Below are 22,485 nucleotides of genomic sequence, written 5' to 3' on the forward strand. Positions count from 1 at the left end.
AGGGAAGAGCCCTTTTTAAAGTCCAGGGTGTAAAGGGATTGGCTGGGGAACTTTGCACAGGTCCGCACGCTAGCCATTTAAGGCCAGGAGTGAGCACGCTTGCACCCTACAGGGCACAGAGGGAAGCTGCAGCCATGTGTGCCAGCGTATCTGGGGAGGGAGATGCCGTCATGAAGAAAGTATCCTGTGGTCACGGCTGCCGGTAAGTAGGACGGGCCAGCGGTGAGCAACCGCGGGCACAACAATGATGCTCCAACCACCCTTTATCTCCTATTCTGCAGCTCTTTGTAAAAGTTATTGTAGGTAGAATGCCCTATAATCAATTGGAAGTATACTAAACAAGTGTATTTAGAATCCCGTATAGTGATAAAATATATATATCTCTTCTGGACAACCTCTCCTCAAATGAATTATGGTGCTGTTTAGTAAAATCCAGTACACTCCACAGGCCCACGCTGAAATATACCACTCTGTACAATAAAGTAATTGGGACAGACCCTTTCGCCTCTGGTACCCTGTGCAGCTGAACTGGCTCCATGGGTGATTTGTCCATCCCGCATAGAGTCCTTCATAACAGGAGCTGCCCTTCTAGATATTCTCCACTCTGGATCACCCCCATGATATCCATATACCCTAGTCCCCAATCAGACAACCCCAATAAAAAGAAAACAGACATACTTTTATGCCGACACGTACAATTTTATCTATACAAATATTCTAAATATTTCAGTTTTTTATTATATCAAACACAATATATCAAAATAGCAGGGTGCTGAATTCATTAATATTTTCCATTTCACAAGCCTCGTAATGATACTTCCACTACATAAACCTGCACCATACCTAGAATCCATGCATCAGTATCGCTCAGTATCACCGTTCATTCTCACATTGAGCATTTTCATTTGTTGCACTTCATCGTGATGAATTGTTATCTGGTCTCTCACTGCCTTGTGCTTTATCTGCTCCCTGAAGCTACTTCTGTCAGATCATTTCTAATGGTGTTCTTCTCTGCATGTCTCTATCTTATTAGATCAGTGCCCCCAAAGATTTAATTATTACCACTAGACTTGTCATTATACACCAGTGCGGATTATTACCTGGAAGAACGAAGGGGCCATGGACTGGCCCGAAAAGGTAAAAAATAATAATGTTTCTTATGTATATATGTGCACTTGTGTGTATGTGTTGTTCCGTTATAACAGAAAGGAGACGCATTCAAAATGTCGCTATTGGGTGCCATAATTACTAGTTACACCCCTACATGTAGTCAAGCCAATAAAGCAGATGAGCTTTTTTTTTTTTTTCAAATTATAATCATATTTTGGCTATAGTTTTTATGAGGAAGCAACTATAAGGAAAGATTGCAGCTTACAAATAGGTTTGCAGCATTGCCTTGTTTTTAAAGTTCTCTGCCCGCTCTAAAACACCATCGAATTTAGTAGGTTCAGATGGAAAGATAGAGGGCATTGACTGCAATCGTTGGGATGCAAGCCTGGTGTCTGGCACTGGCACTTTGGTGTCCCGTTCTCTCCACAATTCAATTTTGCCAGCCTGACTCTTATTGTCTTACTATTCTTCATCTTGTGTTGTGTAGGGTAACTTGACAATTGACATTGTAATGTATTTAATCCTGCTATATATTGACCTTTCTGCTCCATTTCCCTAATGTGATGTTCTGCACATTTCCATAAATATATAACCTTTTTATAAATGAATAACCTTTGCTGCCATTCAACTACCATTGTACGTGAGCTGAAGTAAAAGTAATGATATTATATTACCTTTTTTTCCAAGTCTAAGGCCCCATGCACACAAACATATTCTGCGGGTGAATTGCGACCCCATTCATTTCAATGGGCCCATACACACGACCATGGTTTCCATGCATTGCCCAGGAGCCTGGACCGCAGAAAGAACGGGCATGTCTTATTACGGCCATGTTTTGCTCATAGAAATTATTGCACGTGGCCATATGCACGGCCCACGATTTGCGGGCGGCCCGCGGATGACACTCCACGGCCGTCTGACCCGAAAATCATGGCCGTGCACATAGCTACTGTAGCGCCCATGGCCGCGGGCCGTCGGGTTTACTCACCTCCCGACGCCCGCAGCCATGGATCACTTCCGCTCCGTCCGGCTGGGTCCCGTAGGGTGCGCGCGCACGCTCGCGCCCGGCCTTAAAGGGCCAGCGCGCGCAATTAGGAAATCGTCATCCTCATCAACTGCCACGATTTCCTGGTCTATTAGAAGGCCCCTGGCCTTCTAATCCTTGCCTGAGCGTTGTTAGTCTTTCCCAGTCTGTCTCGCAAATGGTCCCTTAGTGTCTCCCGTTCCAGCTGTTACCCGTGCCCTGTTACCGTTCCTGTATTCCGTATTGTTCCTGTGCCTACCCGTGTTCAAGTGTCATCTGCCACATCAAGTGTCTTCTGCCACGTCAAGTGCCATCTGCCACGTCAAGTGTCTTCTGCCACGTCAAGTGCCATCTGCCACGTCAAGTGCCATCTGCCACATCAAGTGTCTTCTGCCACGCCAAGTTCCATCTGCCACATCAAGTGTCTTCTGCCACGTCAAGTGTCTTCTGCCACGTCAAGTGCCATCTGCCACGTCAAGTGCCATCTGCCACATCAAGTGTCTTCTGCCACGCCAAGTGCCATCTGCCACGTCAAGTGCCAAACGCTCATCGGATACTACCCGCCACGTCTGGCGCCACTTGCCGCACCTGCCTCCATCCGTGCTGAAGCCACAGCTACCGCCCGGACTATTTCAGGTACCCAAGCATTACTGTCTGCCATTTTACTTTCGCATAGACTGTGACCTGGTCAGCTGCCTCCCCGCTACGGCGGAGCGGCCTAGTGGGTCCAAAAACCCAGTGTCCGTGACAGCTACGGTGGTGTGCATGAGGCCTTACCCCAATTTAACAGTCTCAATGTATTTTAGAATTATCCAGGGGGCCACAGTCATAAGGCAGCGGGTGCTTTAAATAAGGGCATCAAATTGATGTTCTTGAATGGTTAAAGCAGTTGGCACCTAGAGTGCCTACTGTATAGCATCGTGAACCCAAGCAAAGCTTCTGTACTTTCATAACAACACTGATTAGATATTATTTTCCTTTAGATGAATCTTTAGAAGGAGTATATATCCTTCCTTAACTTATTTATATGGGCGGTGGAGTGCGCATGTGCGTCATGTGACATCTCCCGCGTTGCACCGAAAGTTGTCAATTGTCAATGTACTGGCAGAAATCTGTGAATGGGCAAAAACTACTCACACAGATTGACGGTAATGACGCGGGGGGGTCGGCACTGGGCAGGTCCTTGTTGCGTCATGCGCCACTGGACACCACTTGTTTCAGTATTTAATCCCTGTGTGAGACTAGAATTCTCATCTCCTGCTAAAGGTTGTGAAACGCGCGATGAGTTGTTTCCTTAGGTGGACTTTCCAACTACCATCATGCCAGCCATAGGTAATCGAAATATCCCTGCATTGATTATATACACTTTTTGATCTCCTTACACCTAGGACCATGTTCTAGACATTGAACCTAGACGGATGAGACACTATATTATATATACCGTGACCTAGTATTTATGTGACAGGGGCTGTGGTGGTCTTCACCTGAGGTTGTTTTTAATTATGTTTTTTAACTTTTTGCATATATTTGTAGGGGGCAGTCTGTCTAAATTTATGGATTAATAAAGACTGTAATTTTTTTGACTATATGGTCTGCATAGTATATGATTTTTTTGAGCTGAGAATTTTTTTTCGATCTTATTTGTGAAAGTATTTGTGTTTTGTTTTTTAAATAATGCTCAGGATATACTGTATATAGGTGTATAACACTTTTAATTTGATTGTAATCTTTGTTGTTATCCTTGCCCACATAAGATCATATCATCACGAAGGTCTATTCGGTTATTGTGTCAGAGCCTGCCAGAGGATTCTTTAAGTGCTTTCACACGGACCGATACTGGCTGGAAAATCCAGTGCGGATCGAAGATACAGCACGTACACTACCGTTCAAAAGTTTAGGGTCACTTAAAAATTTCTTTATTTTTGCAAGAAAAGCACCGTTTTTTTCAATTAAGATAACATTAAATTAATCAGAATCACACTCTATACATTGTTAATGTGGTAAATGACAATTCTAGCCGCAAACGTCTGGTTTTTAATGCAATATCTACATAGGTGTATAGAGGCCCATTTCCAGCAACCATCACTCCAGTGTTCTAATGGTACATTGTGTTTGCTAACTGTGTTAGAAGGCTAATGGATGATGAGAAAACACTTGAAAACCCTTGTACAATTTTGTTAGCACCAGTGTAAACAGTTTTGCTGTTTAGAGGAGCTATAAAACTGACCTTACTTTGAGCTAGTTGAGAATCTGGAGCATTACATTTGTGGGTTCGATTAAACTCTCAAAATGGCTAGAAAAAGAGAGCTTTCATGTGAAACTCGACAGTCTTTTCTTGTTATTAGAAATTAAGGCTATTCCATGTGAGAAATTGCCAAGAAACTGAAGATTTCCTACAACGGTGTGTACTACTCCCTTCAGAGGACAGCACACACAGGCTCTAACCAGAGTAGAAAAAGAAGTGGGAGGCCCCGCTGCACAACTGAGCAACAAGACAAGTACATTAGAGTCTCTAGTTTGAGAAATAGACGCCTCACAGGTCCTCAACTGGTAGCTTCATTAAATAGTATCCGCAAAACGCTAGTGTCAACGTCTACAGTAAAGAGGCGACTCCGGGATGCTGGCTTTCAGGGCAGAGTGGCAAAGAAAAAGCCATATCTGAGACTGGCTAATAAAAAGAAAAGATTAATATGGGCAAAAGCACACAGACATTGGACAGAGGAAGATTGGAAAAAAGTGTTATGGACAGACGAATCGAAGTTTGAGGTGTTTGGATCACACAGAAGAACATTTGTGAGATGCAGAACAACTGAAAAGATGCTGGAAGAGTGCCTGACGCCAACTGTCAAGCATGATGGAGGTAATGTGATGGTCTGGGGTTGCTTTGGTGCTGGTAAAGTGGGAGATTTGTACAAGGTAAAAGGGATTTTAAATAAGAAAGGCTATCACTCCATTTTGCAACGCCATGCCATACCCTGTGGACAGCGCTTGATTGGAGCCAATTTCATCCTACAACAGGACAATGACCCAAAGCACACCTCCAAATTATGCAAGAACTAGTTAGGGAAGAAGCAGGCAGCTAGTATTCTATCTGTAATGGAGTGGCCAGCGCAGTCACCAGATCTCAACCCCATAGAGCTGTTGTTGGAGCAGCTTGACCGTATGGTACGCAAGAAGTGCCCATCAAGCCAATCCAACTTGTGGGAAGGCCTTCTGGAAGCATGGGGTGAAATTTCTCCCGATTACCTCAGCAAATTAACAACTAGAATGCCAAAGGTCTGCAATGCTGTAATTGCTGCAAATGGAGCATTCTTTGACGAAAGCAAAGTTTGAAGGAGAAAATTATTATTTGAAATAAAATTCATTATTTCTAACCTTGTCAATGTCTTGACTATATTTTCTAGTCATTTTGCAACTCATTTGATAAATATAAGTGTGAGTTTTCATGGAAAACACAAAATTGTCTAGTTGACCCCAAACTTTTGAACGGTAGTGTAGATCAGCGCTCATTAGCTCCATTCATTAGGAGCAACGATTGTTAATGTAGGGGTCTAAACAATTAAAAAAACGATTGTTTGTCCCCATGCATTTGTATCATGTGGGCAGCACATCCCGTGTTTACACAGGGAGATGTGTTGCCAACTAGCGAACATTTTATTGGGTGAATTAAAGATCCTATCAGCCGATTGCTCATTCATCGGCCGATCATTGCCCTGTGTAAATGAGCATTCATATAAACGCTCTTTTGCTCGATCATTGGCCAATGTAAAAGTGCCAGTCTGACCCTGCTCTTGTTTGGGATGGGGTTTGGAGATACAAGTGCTAAGTCTTCTTTTCAAAGGATTGGGAGTGTGGTAGCGGGAACAAGCGCAAGGACTCTCCCCTCTATAGAAGTCCTTACTTCACTGTTACATCAGCCTCTGGATAATTCAGTTCTCCAAGCATAATTTAGGTCATAATTGTTCATTATCAAACTAAATATCTTGATAAAGTAACTGAATCTAATTTCTTTTACTGAGGCACCATTATTATCCCCATAAGGTTGTTCCCTTTTATTCTGAGAACAAAAAAGAAGTCACCGGATAAAAATACAGGATGGTTATCAGCACCAAGTAATATATATGTCTTAGTCTCGACTAAAGAAGTGTCCTATTTGCCAGTCCACTATGCTAACGTCTTGTCAGAACAAGGTCATGTCAAGACAAGTTGAGATGAAAATGATGGATAGTGCTAGATACCAGACGATGGGGTGTGTGCACAGTGTCAAGTTAAATGCACTACAGACACAAATAAAAACATGTTGTTTGGCTTTATTGATCAATCAGGAACATTTTTGCATTCTGCGCTTCCGATGTACTGTCAAGTAGTCCGGCTGAACATCATCAGATCGTCTGAATTGCAAAGCACTTAGAAATCTGAGCCTTGTATTTTCCAAATCCAGTTTGATGTACATCCAGTGTACAGAATATTAAACATCGAGGTCTGGTATCTGTTCCAGAAGCAAACAGTATTGACATAAATGGAACAAAGATAAAGTTTAGCATAAAGTAAAACTTCAAGCCACATGATTTACACCCTTTATGATCAGACCAAAATATTGTATTTCTCTGTGCAGAATTATATGGGGTAACATATTTACTTCTTAGGCCCTATGCACACGACCGTAAAAAATCTCCGTAATTGACCGTAATTCAGTTCTATTGGCCGAAGACACCTTTCCGTATCGCTATGGATAGAACTGTGCCAGGAATTATGAAGCATGTCCTACTTTTCGGATTTCATGGGCCGTGCTCCCATACTTTGTATGGGAGAACGGCCCAAAAATGTGAGCTGTAGCCCGCGGCGATGTGCATGAGGCCTTAACCTACAAAACTGACTCCCAGACAATATATACACTATATGGACAAAAGTATTGGGACACACCACTTAATCATTGAATTCAGGTGTTTCATTCAGTCCACTGGCGTAGCTATAGGGGTCACAGCGGTCGCAATTGCGACCGGGCCCCGAAGCCAGGGGGCCCACGGCCCCCCGCACCACATCAATAAAAAGTTACTATAGTAACTCGGGCCGCGGGCCCCTGTTACTATAGTAACATACTTTACTTACCTTCCAGGTTCCGGATCGCAGCGGAGGTCCTGACGTCAAGCGCTGTGCGCAGCGCATGACGTCATAGCGCTATGCGCTGCGCACAGCATCGAGACAACAGAACTCCCGCCGCGGCCGAAGAGGAAGGTAAGGTTAGCCCTGACTGGCGGGGTCCGACTCCCGGGACCCGCCAATCAGCTGTTTTGAAGGGGCCGCAGCACTCGTACGAGAGCTGCTCCCCTTCATTCCTGTCACTTCATTCCGGTCACACTGTGAATCCGTGTCGGCGATTCACAGTGTGGGCGAGTAGTGAAATTAAGGGGAAGCAGCTCTCGTACGAGTGCTGCGGCCCCTTCAAAACAGCTGATTTGCGGGTCCCGAGAGACACATCAGCTATTGATGGCCTATCCTGAGCATAGGCCATCAATGTTTAGGGACTGTACAACCCCTAAGCCTACGATGTAGCAGGCTTAGGGGGCCCATGAGACAGGATCACAGATTGTGTGATGCTGTCTGCTGGGCCCTGTATCTAAGCCAATCACATGGTAGGCTTAGATACATGGCCCATGCGTGATCCTGTCTGCTGGGCCCTGTATCTAAGCCAATCACATTGTAGGCTTAGATACATGGTCCATGTGTGATCCTGTCTGCTGGGCCCTGTATCTAAGCCAATCACATGGTAGGCTTAGATATATGGCCCATGCGTGATCCTGTCTGATGGGCCCTGTATATAAGCCTACCACACTGTAGGTTTAGATACAGGGCCCCAGTACACAGTAATCTTATACTGTATAAGATTACTGTCTGCTGGACCCTGTATCTAAGCCTACGTTGTGCTAGGCTTAGATACAGGGTCCCACAGACAGTATCACACATGGACCCTGTATCTAAGCCTAACACACGTGTTACTAATCATTTTTTGTGTGTTTTCTTACAGGATCGGTCGTTGGACTACGGCGGATTCCAGGACTACTTCGATGACGGCTTTTTTTTATTATCAATAAAATGGTTAATGAGGGCTGTGTGTTTTTTTTTTTATTTCAATAAAATATTTTTTTTGTGTTTTTTTTTAAACTATATTACTACCGCCTTAGTAATGGCCGCCGGCTGATTGACAGCATCCATTGCTAAGGCGGGGCTTAGTGTTAGCCGGTGCAGAGCCTAACACTAACCCCCTTTATTACCCCGGTACCCACCCCCACCAGGGGTGCTGGGAAGAGCCGGGTACGATCCAGTACTCGACCATCTGTAGTGATGGTCGGCCATTGGGGTGGCCGCAGGCTGGTATTATCAGGAGGGGAAAGGCCAGATACAGTGGCCCTTCCCACCCTGGTGATGCTAGGCTGCTGCTGCTTTATTGTATCTGGCTGGTTATGAAAAATGGGGGGGACCCCACGTCATTTAAAAAAAAAAAATAATAATAATTGGAAAGAACGATGTGGGGTCCCCCCCAATTTTCATAACCAGCCAGATACAACACAGCAGCAGCAGGCAGCATTACAAGGGTGGGAAGGGGCACTGTTTTTGGCCTTCCCCAGCCTAATACTACCAGCCTGCGGCCACCCCGGTGCCTGCCCGCCACTACAGATGGTCGGGTACTGGTTCGTACCCGGCTCTTCCCAGTACTCCTGGTGGAGGTGGGTACCGGGGTAATAATGGGGGTTAGTGTAGCCTCTGCACCGGCTAACATTAAGCCCCGCCTTAGTAATGGAGGTTGTCAATCAGCCAGCGGCCATTACTAAGGCGGTGATAATAAAGTTTAAAAAGATACAAGCACATAGAAAAAATATTTTATTGAAATAAAAAAACACAACCCTCATTAACCATTTAATTGAGAATAAAAAAAACGCCGTCATTGAAGTCCTCGAATCCGAAGTCCAACAACCGAACCTGTAAAAAAAACACACACACACAAAAATAATCAGTAACACAAAGAAGCAAAATTATTATTCTTACCTATCCTGGGTCCAGCGCTGGAGACGCAATGTCAGCGAGCTGGGCCCTGTATCTAATCCAATCATGTGTGATATTGTCTGCTGGGCCCTATATCTAATCCGATCATGTGTGATACTGTCTGCTGAGCCACTGTATCTAATCCTATCCATAGTTTATAGGGTCGTAGTGCTATAGATATGCTATGCTGTCTCCTATACACACTTTTTTTTGGGCGGACACATATGTATTGGGGCTATTTCCCTGACATTTTAAGCCCTCAGGGTATGTTCACACGGCAGCGTCTGTTACGGCTGAAATTACGGTGCTGTTTTCAGGAGAAAACAGCACCGTAATTTCAGCCGTAAAGGCATGTGCTGGCGTCTTTCGCTGCGTCCATTACGGACGTAATTGGAGCTGTTTTTCTATGGAGTCCATGGAAAACGGCTCCATTTACGTCTGAAGAAGTGACAGGCACTTCTTTGACGCGGGCGTCTTTTTTACTCGCCGCCTAAAAAAAAATGACCGTCGGCACAGAACATCGTAAGACCCATTCAAATGAATGGGCAGATGTTTGCCAATGCTTTTGAGCCGCATTTTCGGACGTAATTCAATGCTAAAACGCCCGAATTACGTCCGTAAATAGGGTGTGTGAACCCAGCCTTAGTGACGCCGCGGCTGCTAGTACTGCATTGTTGGGTCACTCAGGAGACCCAGCGGCCATGAGAAGTTTGCGGGGGGGGGGGCAGTAAGAATTTTTGCATCGGGGCTCATGAGTCTTTAGCTACGCACCTGATTCAGTCCCTTTGCCTACTAGTGTTTAAAATCAAGCACCTAACCATGCAGTCTGTGAAAAGAATGGGTCATTCTGAAGAGCTCACTGAATTCAAAGATGGTCCTGTAATAGGACGCCACTGTTGCAACAAGTCAGTTCTTCCCTTCTAGATATTCCACGATCAACTGTCAATACAGTAATATAATTGCAAAGTCGAAGCGTTTAGGAATCACTGCAATTGAGCCATGAAGTGGAGACCACGTAAAGTTACAGAGCGGGGTCGTTGAGTGCTGAGGTGCATAGTGCATAAAAGTCGCCAGCACTCTGCTGGTATTAACACCCGCACAATAAACTGTGCCCACGGGAGCTTCATGGGCTGACTTTCAATGGCCGAGAAGCTGCATGCAAACCTTACATCAATTCTCATTATGAGAGGCACAGTTCTTAGACACAGCTCAGGTAGACAGACGACAAAAGGCTGGCTCTCATTTATTGCTGATAGAGCCAAGGGTGCTCCGCTCTGATGCAGGGGTTGATACAGCAATTTCAGGCCTACTAGGCCACAACTATCGGCACTGTACTTACTTCTCGCTGCACATGTGGGCAGGCTCCTGCCCGTACCCACCACTGCTCACACGACTCTTGCACACCACGGGGAGACTCCTGCCTGTCACACGCAACACGCTCCAGGACCACAAACTCAGGCCCAACCACTCATACCTTTCACTTCTCCAGCGGCTCCACAGCTCTCTCTCCACCGCAGCTCTCTAGCCGGGTTCCTCTTCTACTAACTGAACAAGTCTCTCTGGGAATATCACTGTTTTATAGAATAAGCGCTGCACCCAGCATCAGAAAGTGGCGTAAGCACGCTGCGTTCTCCTGGCACTGTTATGGCGAAGCATGAAATTTAGGAAAGAGGGTATCTGAGCCGTATACCTCAGCGCCAATACAATTAAAACTGCAAGCGAGCCGACAATTACTTGCCTTACAAATCAACAGTAATGTTACAGCGTCCCAGCGGTCAGAAAATTTTGGTACAAAAAAAGTCTGGTAACCCCTTTAAAGTTTGGAAAATACTTTAAAAAAATTCTGTCAGGGAGATAAAGAGTCCCTTTCTAGTATACTCCCCTCAATCTCATCAAAAGACAGGGTTCACACCCAGCTTTTTGTTGCCTTTTTTTGTATTGAGATATGGTTTATGAGCTAGGGCTACTGGGCAACTTTTTAATTGGCCGTGAGTCTAAGAAAATCTCAATTTCCATCTCAAGGTTTTCCGTACCCTTGTTTTTCATAGCAAAAGATTGAGGTCTCATTGCTTTATTGCTGAAATTTTAATTTGCCGTTAAAATGCTGTGGTGCAGCCCTAGCCTTAGGGTGCAGTAGTGTTGCTGCTTTGTGTTGCACCATACTGCAAAATGTAAGAAGGACATTAACTAGGAAAGTTTACAGATTTTATGCTAGAAAAAAATCAAAAACAGTATTCCACTTGCTGTTATCGAAGAACAAAACCTCCACTTCGCACAGACTTCCCACCTAAGTACATTACTTATGTCCATAGCAGCACTAAAGATAAACTACTGAAAAACACAATCATTCTGAGGGTTAATGCACTTCTGTAGATACTGACAAAAGATTAAGGATGAATTTTTTTTTCACAGCACTGACCTTGAGGTTAACTGAGCAGTACGTGGCCTGAAAACATTTCCAGTAACAATATGATATGCGGAACTATGGCCGTATCCAGCGAAATGCAAATCATCTCGCAACATGGCTAATGTCTTATTGTGGAAGCATTTACATAGTACAACCTTGAAAAAGCTTTTTACTTGTGTTGTGAGAAAGACATTGACTGAGAATGTCTAAAAGAATAATACAAAATTAATAGTATTATCAACCTGAACATCTGTAAGAAAAATTATTTGGGACCATATGGCATACGAATATTACAGTGACCAATATCTATCAAGGATTTTGTAAATTAGGCCTATCATAAGGGCCAGATTTACCTATGGGTTCAGTAGACGTGTGCCTACCGGCAGTCCTGGGTAATCTACTGTGGGAATAAGAGGAGGACACCCACAGAGGGAGAAGAGGAAGGGTGCAGAGGACGGTGGATGTTGTGAGAAGTGCACCCCAATGTTGTCTTTTATTTTATGAGAGCAGACCAACATCTTTAATCCATCCATGTCTGAAGGCACCACGTAAACTTGATGGCCAGAGTCTAAGGCGCCAGACGTACTGAGATGTAAATCCGGTACTGAATACCCATCAATGAAAATTTTCCATTGACATATCTGTAAATAATATTTGTACAAACATCACATCCAGATGTCACAGCCTAACAATTATATAGGGATAAGCGCCACTACATAGGCATTACCAAACACTGATGATTGACATCTAGCGCTGTCTTTTATTTTTAATGGCAAACTTCAGTGTGTATTACACAGTATTTTGCCCCAGTTGATGCAGAACATCATTATATACACCTCAGTGGCTGCAGACCTTTTTGAAAAGCATAACGGTATTTGATATCAATCAATCAATCAATCAATCAATCAATCAATCAATCAATCAGTGGTTAACTGGAATCAGTATCTGAAGTGTATAATATAAGGAATAATATACCTCCTATTATAAATTGTTTTCTGTGACCTGTAAAAATATACTAAGCCTGTGGTCTCATGCTTTTACATGGTCATTTAAATTATGTACGCTTTAAGTCACCAATAACTATTCAGGTGACTTTTAAGAATAAGCTGTCATATGTGTGTACATGAGCAATGCCATTATATGACTTGTATGTGGCATTATTTAGCAATTTTCCCCTTCGCAGGATCTATCTCTAATTCTCAGTTTTCTCTGAGCTAGTGGGCAAAGCCTAACTGATATCATGTCTTCTATATACTGCACACATAGAAGCAGAGAATCCTGCTCTTCTATCTCTATCTATTACATATATAGAAGCTGCAGCAGCATGGAGGAGATTATAAAGCAGTAATGAGCAGTGTAGATGAGAATCCAGCACTTGGGTGAGATATAACACTCATTAAAAGCTGCAGCTGTCTCTCTGCCTCCCTCTCACCTTTTCCTGCTGTACTCCTCACCTCTCCATAGACTTCTATGTACAGTTGTAATCTGATCCTTTAGTGAGCTCATAGTCCGTCTTGTCTTGAGGAGACGGAAAAAGCAGTAAATTCAGAGAGAGTGAAAACTAAGGAGGGGGGGCTGATAAGTAGAGAAAAAGGCATTTTCTCTGATAAAATATATTACAAAGTTTCATATATTCGCTTGAACTATTATTTATGCGAAGTTTGTTGAAAAGTTAGAAACCAATTAATACTGTTTAATCTTTGTAATTTACAGTAGCAGGTGCATTATATATAAAATTATGCAATGTAAAAAAAAAATAAGGTACCTCAGTATCTATAGTGTATATATTTAGAAACTTCCATACTTTCTGGTGGATATTATTAATATTCTTAATATGTGATGCATTTCTACATACGTGCATTGAGATAAAGTGATAAGCCTTTGAACTGATTAAACATTACGTAACATATAATGTTTCGTTCTTAAAAAGAGGAGATTCCTACAAGGGATGTTATTTCTCAAAGAGATGGAATTCCTTCGAGGGGTGTGATATAGTACACAGGATCTGAATCCCCTTGTTGTCCTTTCTTTTACTGCAGGATATTTCCAGTATTTTGATGCTACTGATGTTTCTCCCAGCCCAGTGTGTTTTATCTCTGCAGGTGTTTTATTTAATGAAGAGACTTTCGTCTTCCTCTTGGATAACAGAGTTGGTACCTTCCAGCTTTACACTGTGGTTGTGGAATTGTTTCACAATGTTAAAAAAAACAACTAAATAAATACTTTAGATCTTGGTTACTTTGATGTCCCAACAACCCTTTAAGCCCTCTTCTCGAGTCGTGACCAATGATGATCATATAGATAGTGTTCTGGTTTAAATGAGTACTAGACTATGTAATGTATGACATAAAGAAGAGTAAGGTTAAGAGAGGTAGAGCTCTAAAGAAATACTTTATTATCTTGTATCTTATGATCCTATATTTACCAAATGTCCCTGGTTTTTTAGTATTATAGAAGCAATTAATTTTTTTTGCCCTGTAAAGAGCAGCATAGGCTATTATTAAAAAATATTGTAAAGGCTTTTGTATATGTTTTATGTATACATGTTTAAGTTGATGTGGCATGTATGGGGTTTCTACCATCTTGGTTCCTTCTTCCCCTCTATTTTTCCCCTAATGCAGCCTACATTTCCCATCATGCCTCTGGCTTTGCAGAGGGGGCGGAGTCTCATCACACTGTACTAGCTCTGAGTCCTATCTAGGGACAACATGTGATAGATCAGTGACACAGAACTTCTGTCTTCACACTGCAGAATCTCAGTGTATTCTATGTGATGCAGCTTCAGCCTGTCTCCTCTGCCTCTTGCTTGACACTGATTTTTGACAGTTTTTACACAGGAGGCAGTGAGGAGCAGCATCTCACAGAAATACACTGGAGATTCTGCACACAGCACACACAGATAGTATAGACAATCAGTGTGAGTCTAGGGAGTTTTAAAACTCTGCAACTAATCATTGTATGGACTCAGCTATTATATCACTGCACTCCTGCTCCCTTAGATATGGCAGAAATATTCTCTTCAGCAGTACTATATGCATGGGAGACATACAGCTGTAGCCATCTTTATCCTGCCTCTTCACGCAATAAATACACAGTGTCAAGCAACTTTAACTTGACTTTTTCAATGACTTTTCAATTACTTTTGTTGTGTGATATCACGCAGCAGCAAGTTATAAGAGTCAAGATAAAATTGGCTACACCCGTATAGAGGAATAAGTAGGGTGGAGCTAGGTGGGGGGTGGTAGGTGTCTCAGAGCTTTTAACAGGGATTTAATAGGTGTTAGCATTATATGTAAAAAAAAACTAAATTTGCTGGAGTAACTTTAAATTATGCTTCTTAAATGCCTAAAGTGAATTCCACCTTCTTATCATAAAGTCATTTTTACGCACAAAATTCTGTGACAGTTAATGTCTTAATATATCTTTATAGCAGTTGTAGCTCCATTTTTATGATAGAGGGCGCTAAATCCCCTGCATAGACAAAAAAAATTATGAAAAAATTCTGTCTGCCTGCAGCCACCACTAGGGGGAGCTTAGGAGCTTGCGGCATATTGTTTGATTATTGAGCTTAATGTATAAGAGCATGCATAAGCTCATAAGCTTCCTTTAAGGTGATGTGAAACATAGGCTTTTTTATACTTCTGAAACAGTATCCAATATACAATGCTATAATGTTTGATCATGTTGACAGCTTATCATGTGCTCCTTCTGTTTTTAGTGTCTAAGAACTATCCAAGGTTATTCCATACACTGATGTCCAGTAAGGTCGCTTGTCCCCATACATAACGAATCATTGCTTCTACGGCGCTCGTTTTATTGGCCCATATCAGGCCATATAAAAGAACCCTTATTTTTCAGTACCATATTAGACCGCAGAGACCTAGCGATTGGCATGGTTAACTACTGGCCACATGTGGACTTCGTTTTTCCACTAGACATTCTCCAACTTCAGAATGAGTGGCATAGTTCCTGATGTTCCGCCTTATCCCCTACCCAAATTTACAGTTTTTGGAGATAGTGACTATTTGCACTATAGTACCAGCAGAGGTAGCATTTCTTTATACAGATAACTGGGGATTTAGGAGAACACTTGGTGCAAGCTCTGGGCAGGAGGTAAGTAACTTTTTAGGGTATGGACACATCTCTAAGATGCTAATATTATAGGTAATGAATAAGTTGCTACTCACATGGAGAACAGTTTAAAAACTCAATGTCATCAATAGCCGCTCCACCACTAAAGTCTCTTGTTCGAAGACCTTCAAATATGACTTCAAAGTGTCTCAGTTTCCCCAAACGAATTTCCACTTTATTCCATTTCCCATCTTGATTTTCGGATTCTCCCCATACTTTTGTGAGGTTGTTTTCAGTCTAAATAGAGAGTAAAATAAATGTTAAGAGCCATGAGTCATAGCAGGTGACAGCTATTGATACAGTAGCATGCTATACGAATGACTGACACTTATGTAGAAGGACAGAAATGCTGATTGTCAGCACACAGCCTCCATAAATTATGTAGAGTATGTGGGGAATTGTAAAATAAAAATTCTGCATGCATGAATTTCATAAAAATACACTAAGTGAATACCCACCATTTAACACATTTTTTTTTTCAAACACCATCTAAATACAGTCACAATTCCGTGCTGATTAAAGGGGTTTTCCAGTCACTGAAAATGTATGGCCTATCCTCAGGATAGGCCATCAATAGCTGATGGATAAGAATCCGTCTCCCGGGACCCCCCCCCCCCCCCCCCCCCCCGCCAATCAGGTGTTTTGAAAGGGCACTGCTTTCCCTTAATTTCTACTTGCTCACTGTGAATCTTCGACATGCATTTAGCGGCGACTCACAGGTATTGCAGCCTTCTCCCATTGAAGTGAATAGGAGCAGAGCTACAATTCTGATTCACGGCCGCTATGCAGTGTACGGAGCCATCTGCTTCTGGCTCCGAACTCTGCATAACATCTGATGCCCGAAGGCAGCCAGAGCAGCTGATTGGTGCGGGGTCGGGGCCCATCGATCAACCACTGATGACCTATCCTGTGGACAGGTCATCAGTTGTTCGTGCCTGGACAACCCATTTATAGGGGTTTTCCAGAACTTTTATATTGATGGTCTATTCTTAGGATAGGTCATCAATATAAGTTCGGTGGGGGTCCAACTCCCGGTAGTTGACTGCAGGGGCCGTGGCGTTCATCGCCACAGCATTTTCTCAGTTTAAAGGCACAGCGCCATACACTTCAGTAGCGGCCTTGCTTGGGACTCCAGTTTTGGTGCCTTTCAAGTGAATGGGAATGAGCTGGTACATACTGAAGAGGTCGCGGCGATGAACATCGCGGCCCCTTCAGTCAGCTGATCAGCATGGGTGCTGCTAGTCGGACTCCCACAGATCTTATGTTGAAGATAGGCCATCAATGTAAAAGTCCTGGAAAACCCCTTTAATAATTAGACAGTATGCAGTAAGTTCCTAAGCTCCCCTAGTGGTAGGTGTGGGTAGCCAGAATGTTATCTCTTAAATCTACATGAAGTCTATGCAGGGGATTTGTAGCTCTGAATCAGAAAAACAGAGCACTGACCCTTATAAAGATATATTAAGAAATACTAGTAAATCAGCACAGAATTTAAAAAAAATATGTTGTTATGTAGTGTATGAAAAGACTGAAGAAAGATGTGTTTTTTTTTGTTTGTATATTGATTGATTTATTTAATTTTAAGGTATTATGCCAGAATTGGCTAAAAAATAGAATAATTTTTTTTTGTTTTCTCTATCAATAATGTAGATAATTTTACAGACATTACCTCAATTTAGTTCCATTCAGATAGTGAACTGTAAATAAAAGCCTATGCAGTTAAATGCACCTTAAATATTTTCTCATGTCAAAGATTCTCATAAGGCTGGATTCACACGAACGTGGCGTTTTTGCGGACGCAAAAACGCGGCGTTTTGCGAGCGCAAAAATCACTTGCCAGCTCCGTGTGTCATCCGTGTATGATGCGCGGCTGCGTGATTTTCGCTCAGCCGCCATCATAGAGATGATTCTAGCCGACGTCAGTCACTGTCCAGGGTGCTGAAAGAGTTAACTGATCGGCAGTAACTCTTTCAGCACCCTCGACAGTGAATTCCGATCACCATATCTAGCAACCTGTTAAAAAAAAAAGAGGTTCGTACTTACCGAGAACTTCCCGGCCGTTGCCTTGGTGACGCGTCCTTGGTGACGCGCCCTTGGTGACGCGCCTCTCTTGACATCTGGTCCCACCTCCCTGGATGACGCGGCTGTCAATGTGACTGCTGCAGCCTGTGCTTGGCCTGTGATTGGCTGCAGCTGTCACTTGGACTGAATTGTCATCCCGGGAGGTCAGACTGGAGGAAGAAGCCGGGAGTTATCGGTAAGTTAGAACTTTTATTTTTTTAACACGTTCATGTATATTGTGATCGGAAGTCACTGTCCAGGGTGCTGAAACAGTTTAACTCTTTCAGCACCCTGGACAGTGACTATCTCCTGACGTCGCGTACCGGATATTTTTTTGCCGGGTTCGGCCAAAACGAGTTCGGCCGAACCCGGTGAAGTTCGGTTCGGTTGTCCGGGTTCGCTCTTCTCAAAGACACTCCGTTTGGATGTTTGTAAACAGAAAAGCACGTGGTGCTTTTCTGTTTACATTCATCCTTTTGACAGCTGTTGCGCGAATCACGCAGTTCGCACGGAAGTGCTTCTGTGCGGCATGCGTGGTTTTCACGCACCCATTGACTTCAATGGGTGCGTGATGCGTTGAAAACGCTGAATCAACGGACATGTCGTGAGTTTTTTGCAACGGACCAACGCAGCGCAAAACTCACGCACATGTCTGCACGGCCCCATAGACTAATATAAGTCTGTGCAACGCGCGTGAAAATCACGCTCGTTGCACGCGCATATTTCCCGTTCGTCTGAATAAAGCCTAACACAGAGGATTGCCTGGATAGAATTGTAGCAAACTCTCAGTTGTGAGAAGTTTCAGGTCTGTGTGGGGTTTTAGTCTCTGGATGTAAACAAAAATATTCCTATTCACTGATAGCAAACAGAGATCTTTAAACTTTGAAATTTGCAATATTAGAAAGTTTTTTGTTTCTTTTCAGTGTACATCAGGATAAACCCTTTTCTAAATGCAGACCGACCGACATTGCTTTGGATCCATCCACTGAAACGCAAATCTATCAGTTTATATAGATGAAGGACGCTGTGAGCAGCCACACGTTACAATGCAGGGAAAATGTGGCATTTCATGGGGACCATTCAAATATTTGGGAGACCGCTAGCGTCATCGAAAGTGGAAGCTACTCTTTCCAGTGGTTTATCCATTGTGGGTCATAGAGGGCAATCCCAAGGGAGAAGCCCCTCTTTGACACCTATATACCTTAAAAGCACATATCAAAAACGGTTGTCCTGATGCGTGACCCCCTTTAAGCCCTATTTAAAGAGAATGATCAGAAAAATGTTATATTACTTACACCAGGTTTTATTATAAACATATATTTTTTTTATTCGTTTGTTTTTTTCTTGAAATATTTCCGTTTTCACACTGGCCACTAGAGCACAAACAATAGGATGACCGTTTTCTGCAGCTCATTAGCCAGCTTTTCTGTATAGACTGAGATAGAATGAGCAGAGTCATAGCATTTTCACTAGAGGGTGGGGTTTTAATGAAAGCTGTACTGTGCTACTGGAGGCAGGATAGTAACACGATACACACAGATAAGACGCTGGCACTCCCTGGTCTCTGGAGGAGGGGCTGTACTCCATCCCTTTCTGGACTCTAAGGGTATGTGCACACGTAGTGACCAAAAACGTCTGAAAATCCAGAGCTGTTTTCAAGGGAAAACAGACCCTGCTTTTCAGACGTTTTTTGACCAACTCGCATTTTTCGCTGCGTTTTTCGTGCCGTTTTCGCAGCGTTTTTTACGTCCGTTTTTGGAGCTGTTTTCATTGGAGTCTATGAGAAAACAGCTCCAAAAACGTCCAAAGAAGTGTCCTGCACTTCTTTTGACGAGGCTGTATTTTTACGCGTCGTCGTTTGACAGCTGTCAAACGACGACGCGTAAATAACAGGTCGTCTGCACAGTACGTCGGCAAACCCATTCAAATGAATGGGCAGATGTTTGCCGACGTATTGTAGCCCTATTTTCAGACGTAAAACGAGGCATAATACGCCTCGTTTACGTCTGAAAATAGGTCGTGTGAACCCAGCCTAATAATCTATGACATTTCTCAGTCAATTAACAATCATGTATTGCAGATGCCATAAAGCACACACATACTGCTGCACTGTCTATAGAGACAATACAAGAAGAAAGTGTGTGCTGCCACCAGGGAAGTTTTTAAAAATAAAAAATAAATTGTTACCAACAAACACATTGTATTTTCTACAGACTTACAAGAAACTAGAATTAAATACATGAGACATTTCCTATTAATAAACTGTAAATCCCCATTAATAATACAGTAATATATAACTAGAATAATATATTTTGAAGACCACTGAGACTCAATTACGATAGTCTTTTCCCTTTTACTATGGATTCAGTATTTCTTGATCTGCTGGATAGAGGACATAGAGACACATTGCCCCTATCTAGTGCCAAATACTCTGTTTTATGTACCTCACCACAGCCCTGCATTTCCTCTGTATTCTCCTTTTGCATATATAAACTATAATGTATTACTGCAGTTACATCTGCTGCATCGTTAATCCTCAGACCAGCAGATTTTGAGTGATGTTAATTAATTTGTCCTTCCATGTTAGTTACAGAAATGGCTAATATGGTGTCTTCTGGTCCATTTATTATGTGGAAGGTATCGCAAGGATCGAAGGTCATGCTATAGACAATTTAATGTGAAACTTTTCTATACAGACTATATTAGCTGCAGGCTGTTATTATTCACACAATGTCTTGTTAAAACTCTCAATGCAATTCAGAAATGCAAACCAGCAATGTTATTAAAGACTGGAAATTTAATGTGACTTTCCACAAAGTTAGAAATGAATATATACGTTCAAAGCTCGCCGGACAAATTAAATGATCGTTATGTACAATTGTGCAGATCTGTGATATAGAGATTAGATTATGTGTTCCGGGGGGTAGGGATTGAGAAGTACATATTGTGTACAATGCTGCAGAACATGTTGGTGACGTATAAACAGAAAAAACCCCAATAAATATTAAAATGTAAAGATCTTCGCAAACTCCTTCTTTACCACATCTTTCCATCATGATCTTTTGGTTAGAGAGTCTATTTGGACCTGTCCTCTCTCCGGATATGTCTGTTTTAGTAAATACCTACTCAAAAAAATTACAATTCTGAAGCATATTTTCTTAGAACTCTGTGTTCCTCAGTTACTCCTATGGGAATTGTTTGAATAAATTAACAACTGGGCGTTGCCATTACTCATGCCAATAGGGTGTGGCTCTTTACAGTCTGACACTGCCAGTAAGGATAGGACAGTGTGTAGGATTCACACCCCATTGACAAATGTTAACCCAGCTGACAGTTTATTAATACAATTCCCATAAGAATAACTGAGGAATGACAGAACACAGTTCTAAGAACAGATGGTACAGAAATTTTATTTTATAAGGAATAGAAGTATTTACTGACTGACCTGGCAGGAGAGATGACAGATCGATGTTAAGCATTGACCCTAGATCTAAAAACAGAACATAATAGAATTTTTTTTTTCTAAAATTGACTTTTTCTTCCAGAAGCCGCGCCACTCTTATCCACAGGCTATGTCTGGTATAGTAGCTTAACCCTAAATAAATGAACAAATTGAAATCCAACCTGCTCAAGCCTTCTTTCCCCTAATAGCAGATATATTGGGGGCTGTTGAGAGGCTCCAACCTATACATTCGAATATTTGCTGATCCTGAAAAATTGGCAGATTCGGCCGACGTTCATCTAATATGTATGGTCAGAATTAGTCACGTAGCCTAAAGGACTACTGATAAAGGTTAAAAGTCAAGAGGAATAACATGCTCTTAACTAATGATAATATGTGTGGGCTAAAAGAAGACAAAAAGGCGCACATGGGAAATAATTCTCACTGGAGAGTGGTAGAATTAATTCCAGGTTATATTGGTATAGTGTAGTTGTATTGCTTTTCGAAGCCGTACCAGTATTGCCCGGTCCCAAAACACGTTGCAGCTACAATATACCAATAATTTTTTAATTTAATTCTACCACTCTCCAGAGAGAATTTTTTCCCATGAAAAGCAGCGCCAGCGACATTGTCCATTTTCTTCTTCTACCTCTACGCTCTTAACTAAATCCTTTTCCTCAGATAAAAGCAATGTTCATCCAGCCGAGCTGAAGATAAAGAAGGAGCTGCGTGTTCAATATTATTACTTTTCTGACCACAATCTTGTTTGCTAGGATCTCTTGCCATGGGAGCTTGAAAACTGAGAAAGAGTTAAAAGAGCATTTTGGTTTGAAGTGTCCTTTCATCGCAAATGTACTGTTATGGATCTGGGTTCACAAATAATTTTCCTGATCCATTACTTTTTATTTTTAAAAAAAATTACAAAAATGACAGCTGCAATATGGAATTTGACTTTAATAGCTGTGTCTGGTTAATATTTAAAGAGTACCTATCATTACACATAAAACCAAATCACTTCTTAGGCAGCTGTAGGTGTGTGTTACATGTAGTGCAGCCACAATTCTGTCTGCTGAGTAGGTGGGCTTTTCCTGGTGTGAAGCTTGAGAGCTGGACAATATGTTCTGACCAATCAGATGTTTCCTATCTGAGGCTCCTCCTACTTTTTCCTAGCATAAGTATCACACACATGCTGAGACAGAGATACTGCAGCTGCATCCCCCTCCCTCCTCCTCCCTGTATAGTATTTTCTGTTTCATACAAGACAGTGAGAAT

General features: G+C 42.3%; 1 protein-coding gene across 1 annotated transcript in view; it reads right to left on the minus strand.

Moving 5' to 3' along the window:
• Positions 1 to 22,485, minus strand: part of MALRD1 (MAM and LDL receptor class A domain containing 1) — a 274,434-nt gene that overhangs the window by 89,152 nt on the left and 162,797 nt on the right. Inside the window, exon 29 of the mRNA XM_075828272.1 lies at positions 15,770 to 15,950. Within this exon, the coding sequence (XP_075684387.1) occupies positions 15,770 to 15,950 (181 nt within the window). The remainder of the gene's footprint in view (positions 1 to 15,769; positions 15,951 to 22,485) is intronic.

The sequence above is a fragment of the Rhinoderma darwinii genome, chromosome 5 (assembly GCF_050947455.1).
Source record: "Rhinoderma darwinii isolate aRhiDar2 chromosome 5, aRhiDar2.hap1, whole genome shotgun sequence".
Classification (NCBI taxonomy): Eukaryota; Metazoa; Chordata; class Amphibia; order Anura; family Rhinodermatidae; genus Rhinoderma; species Rhinoderma darwinii.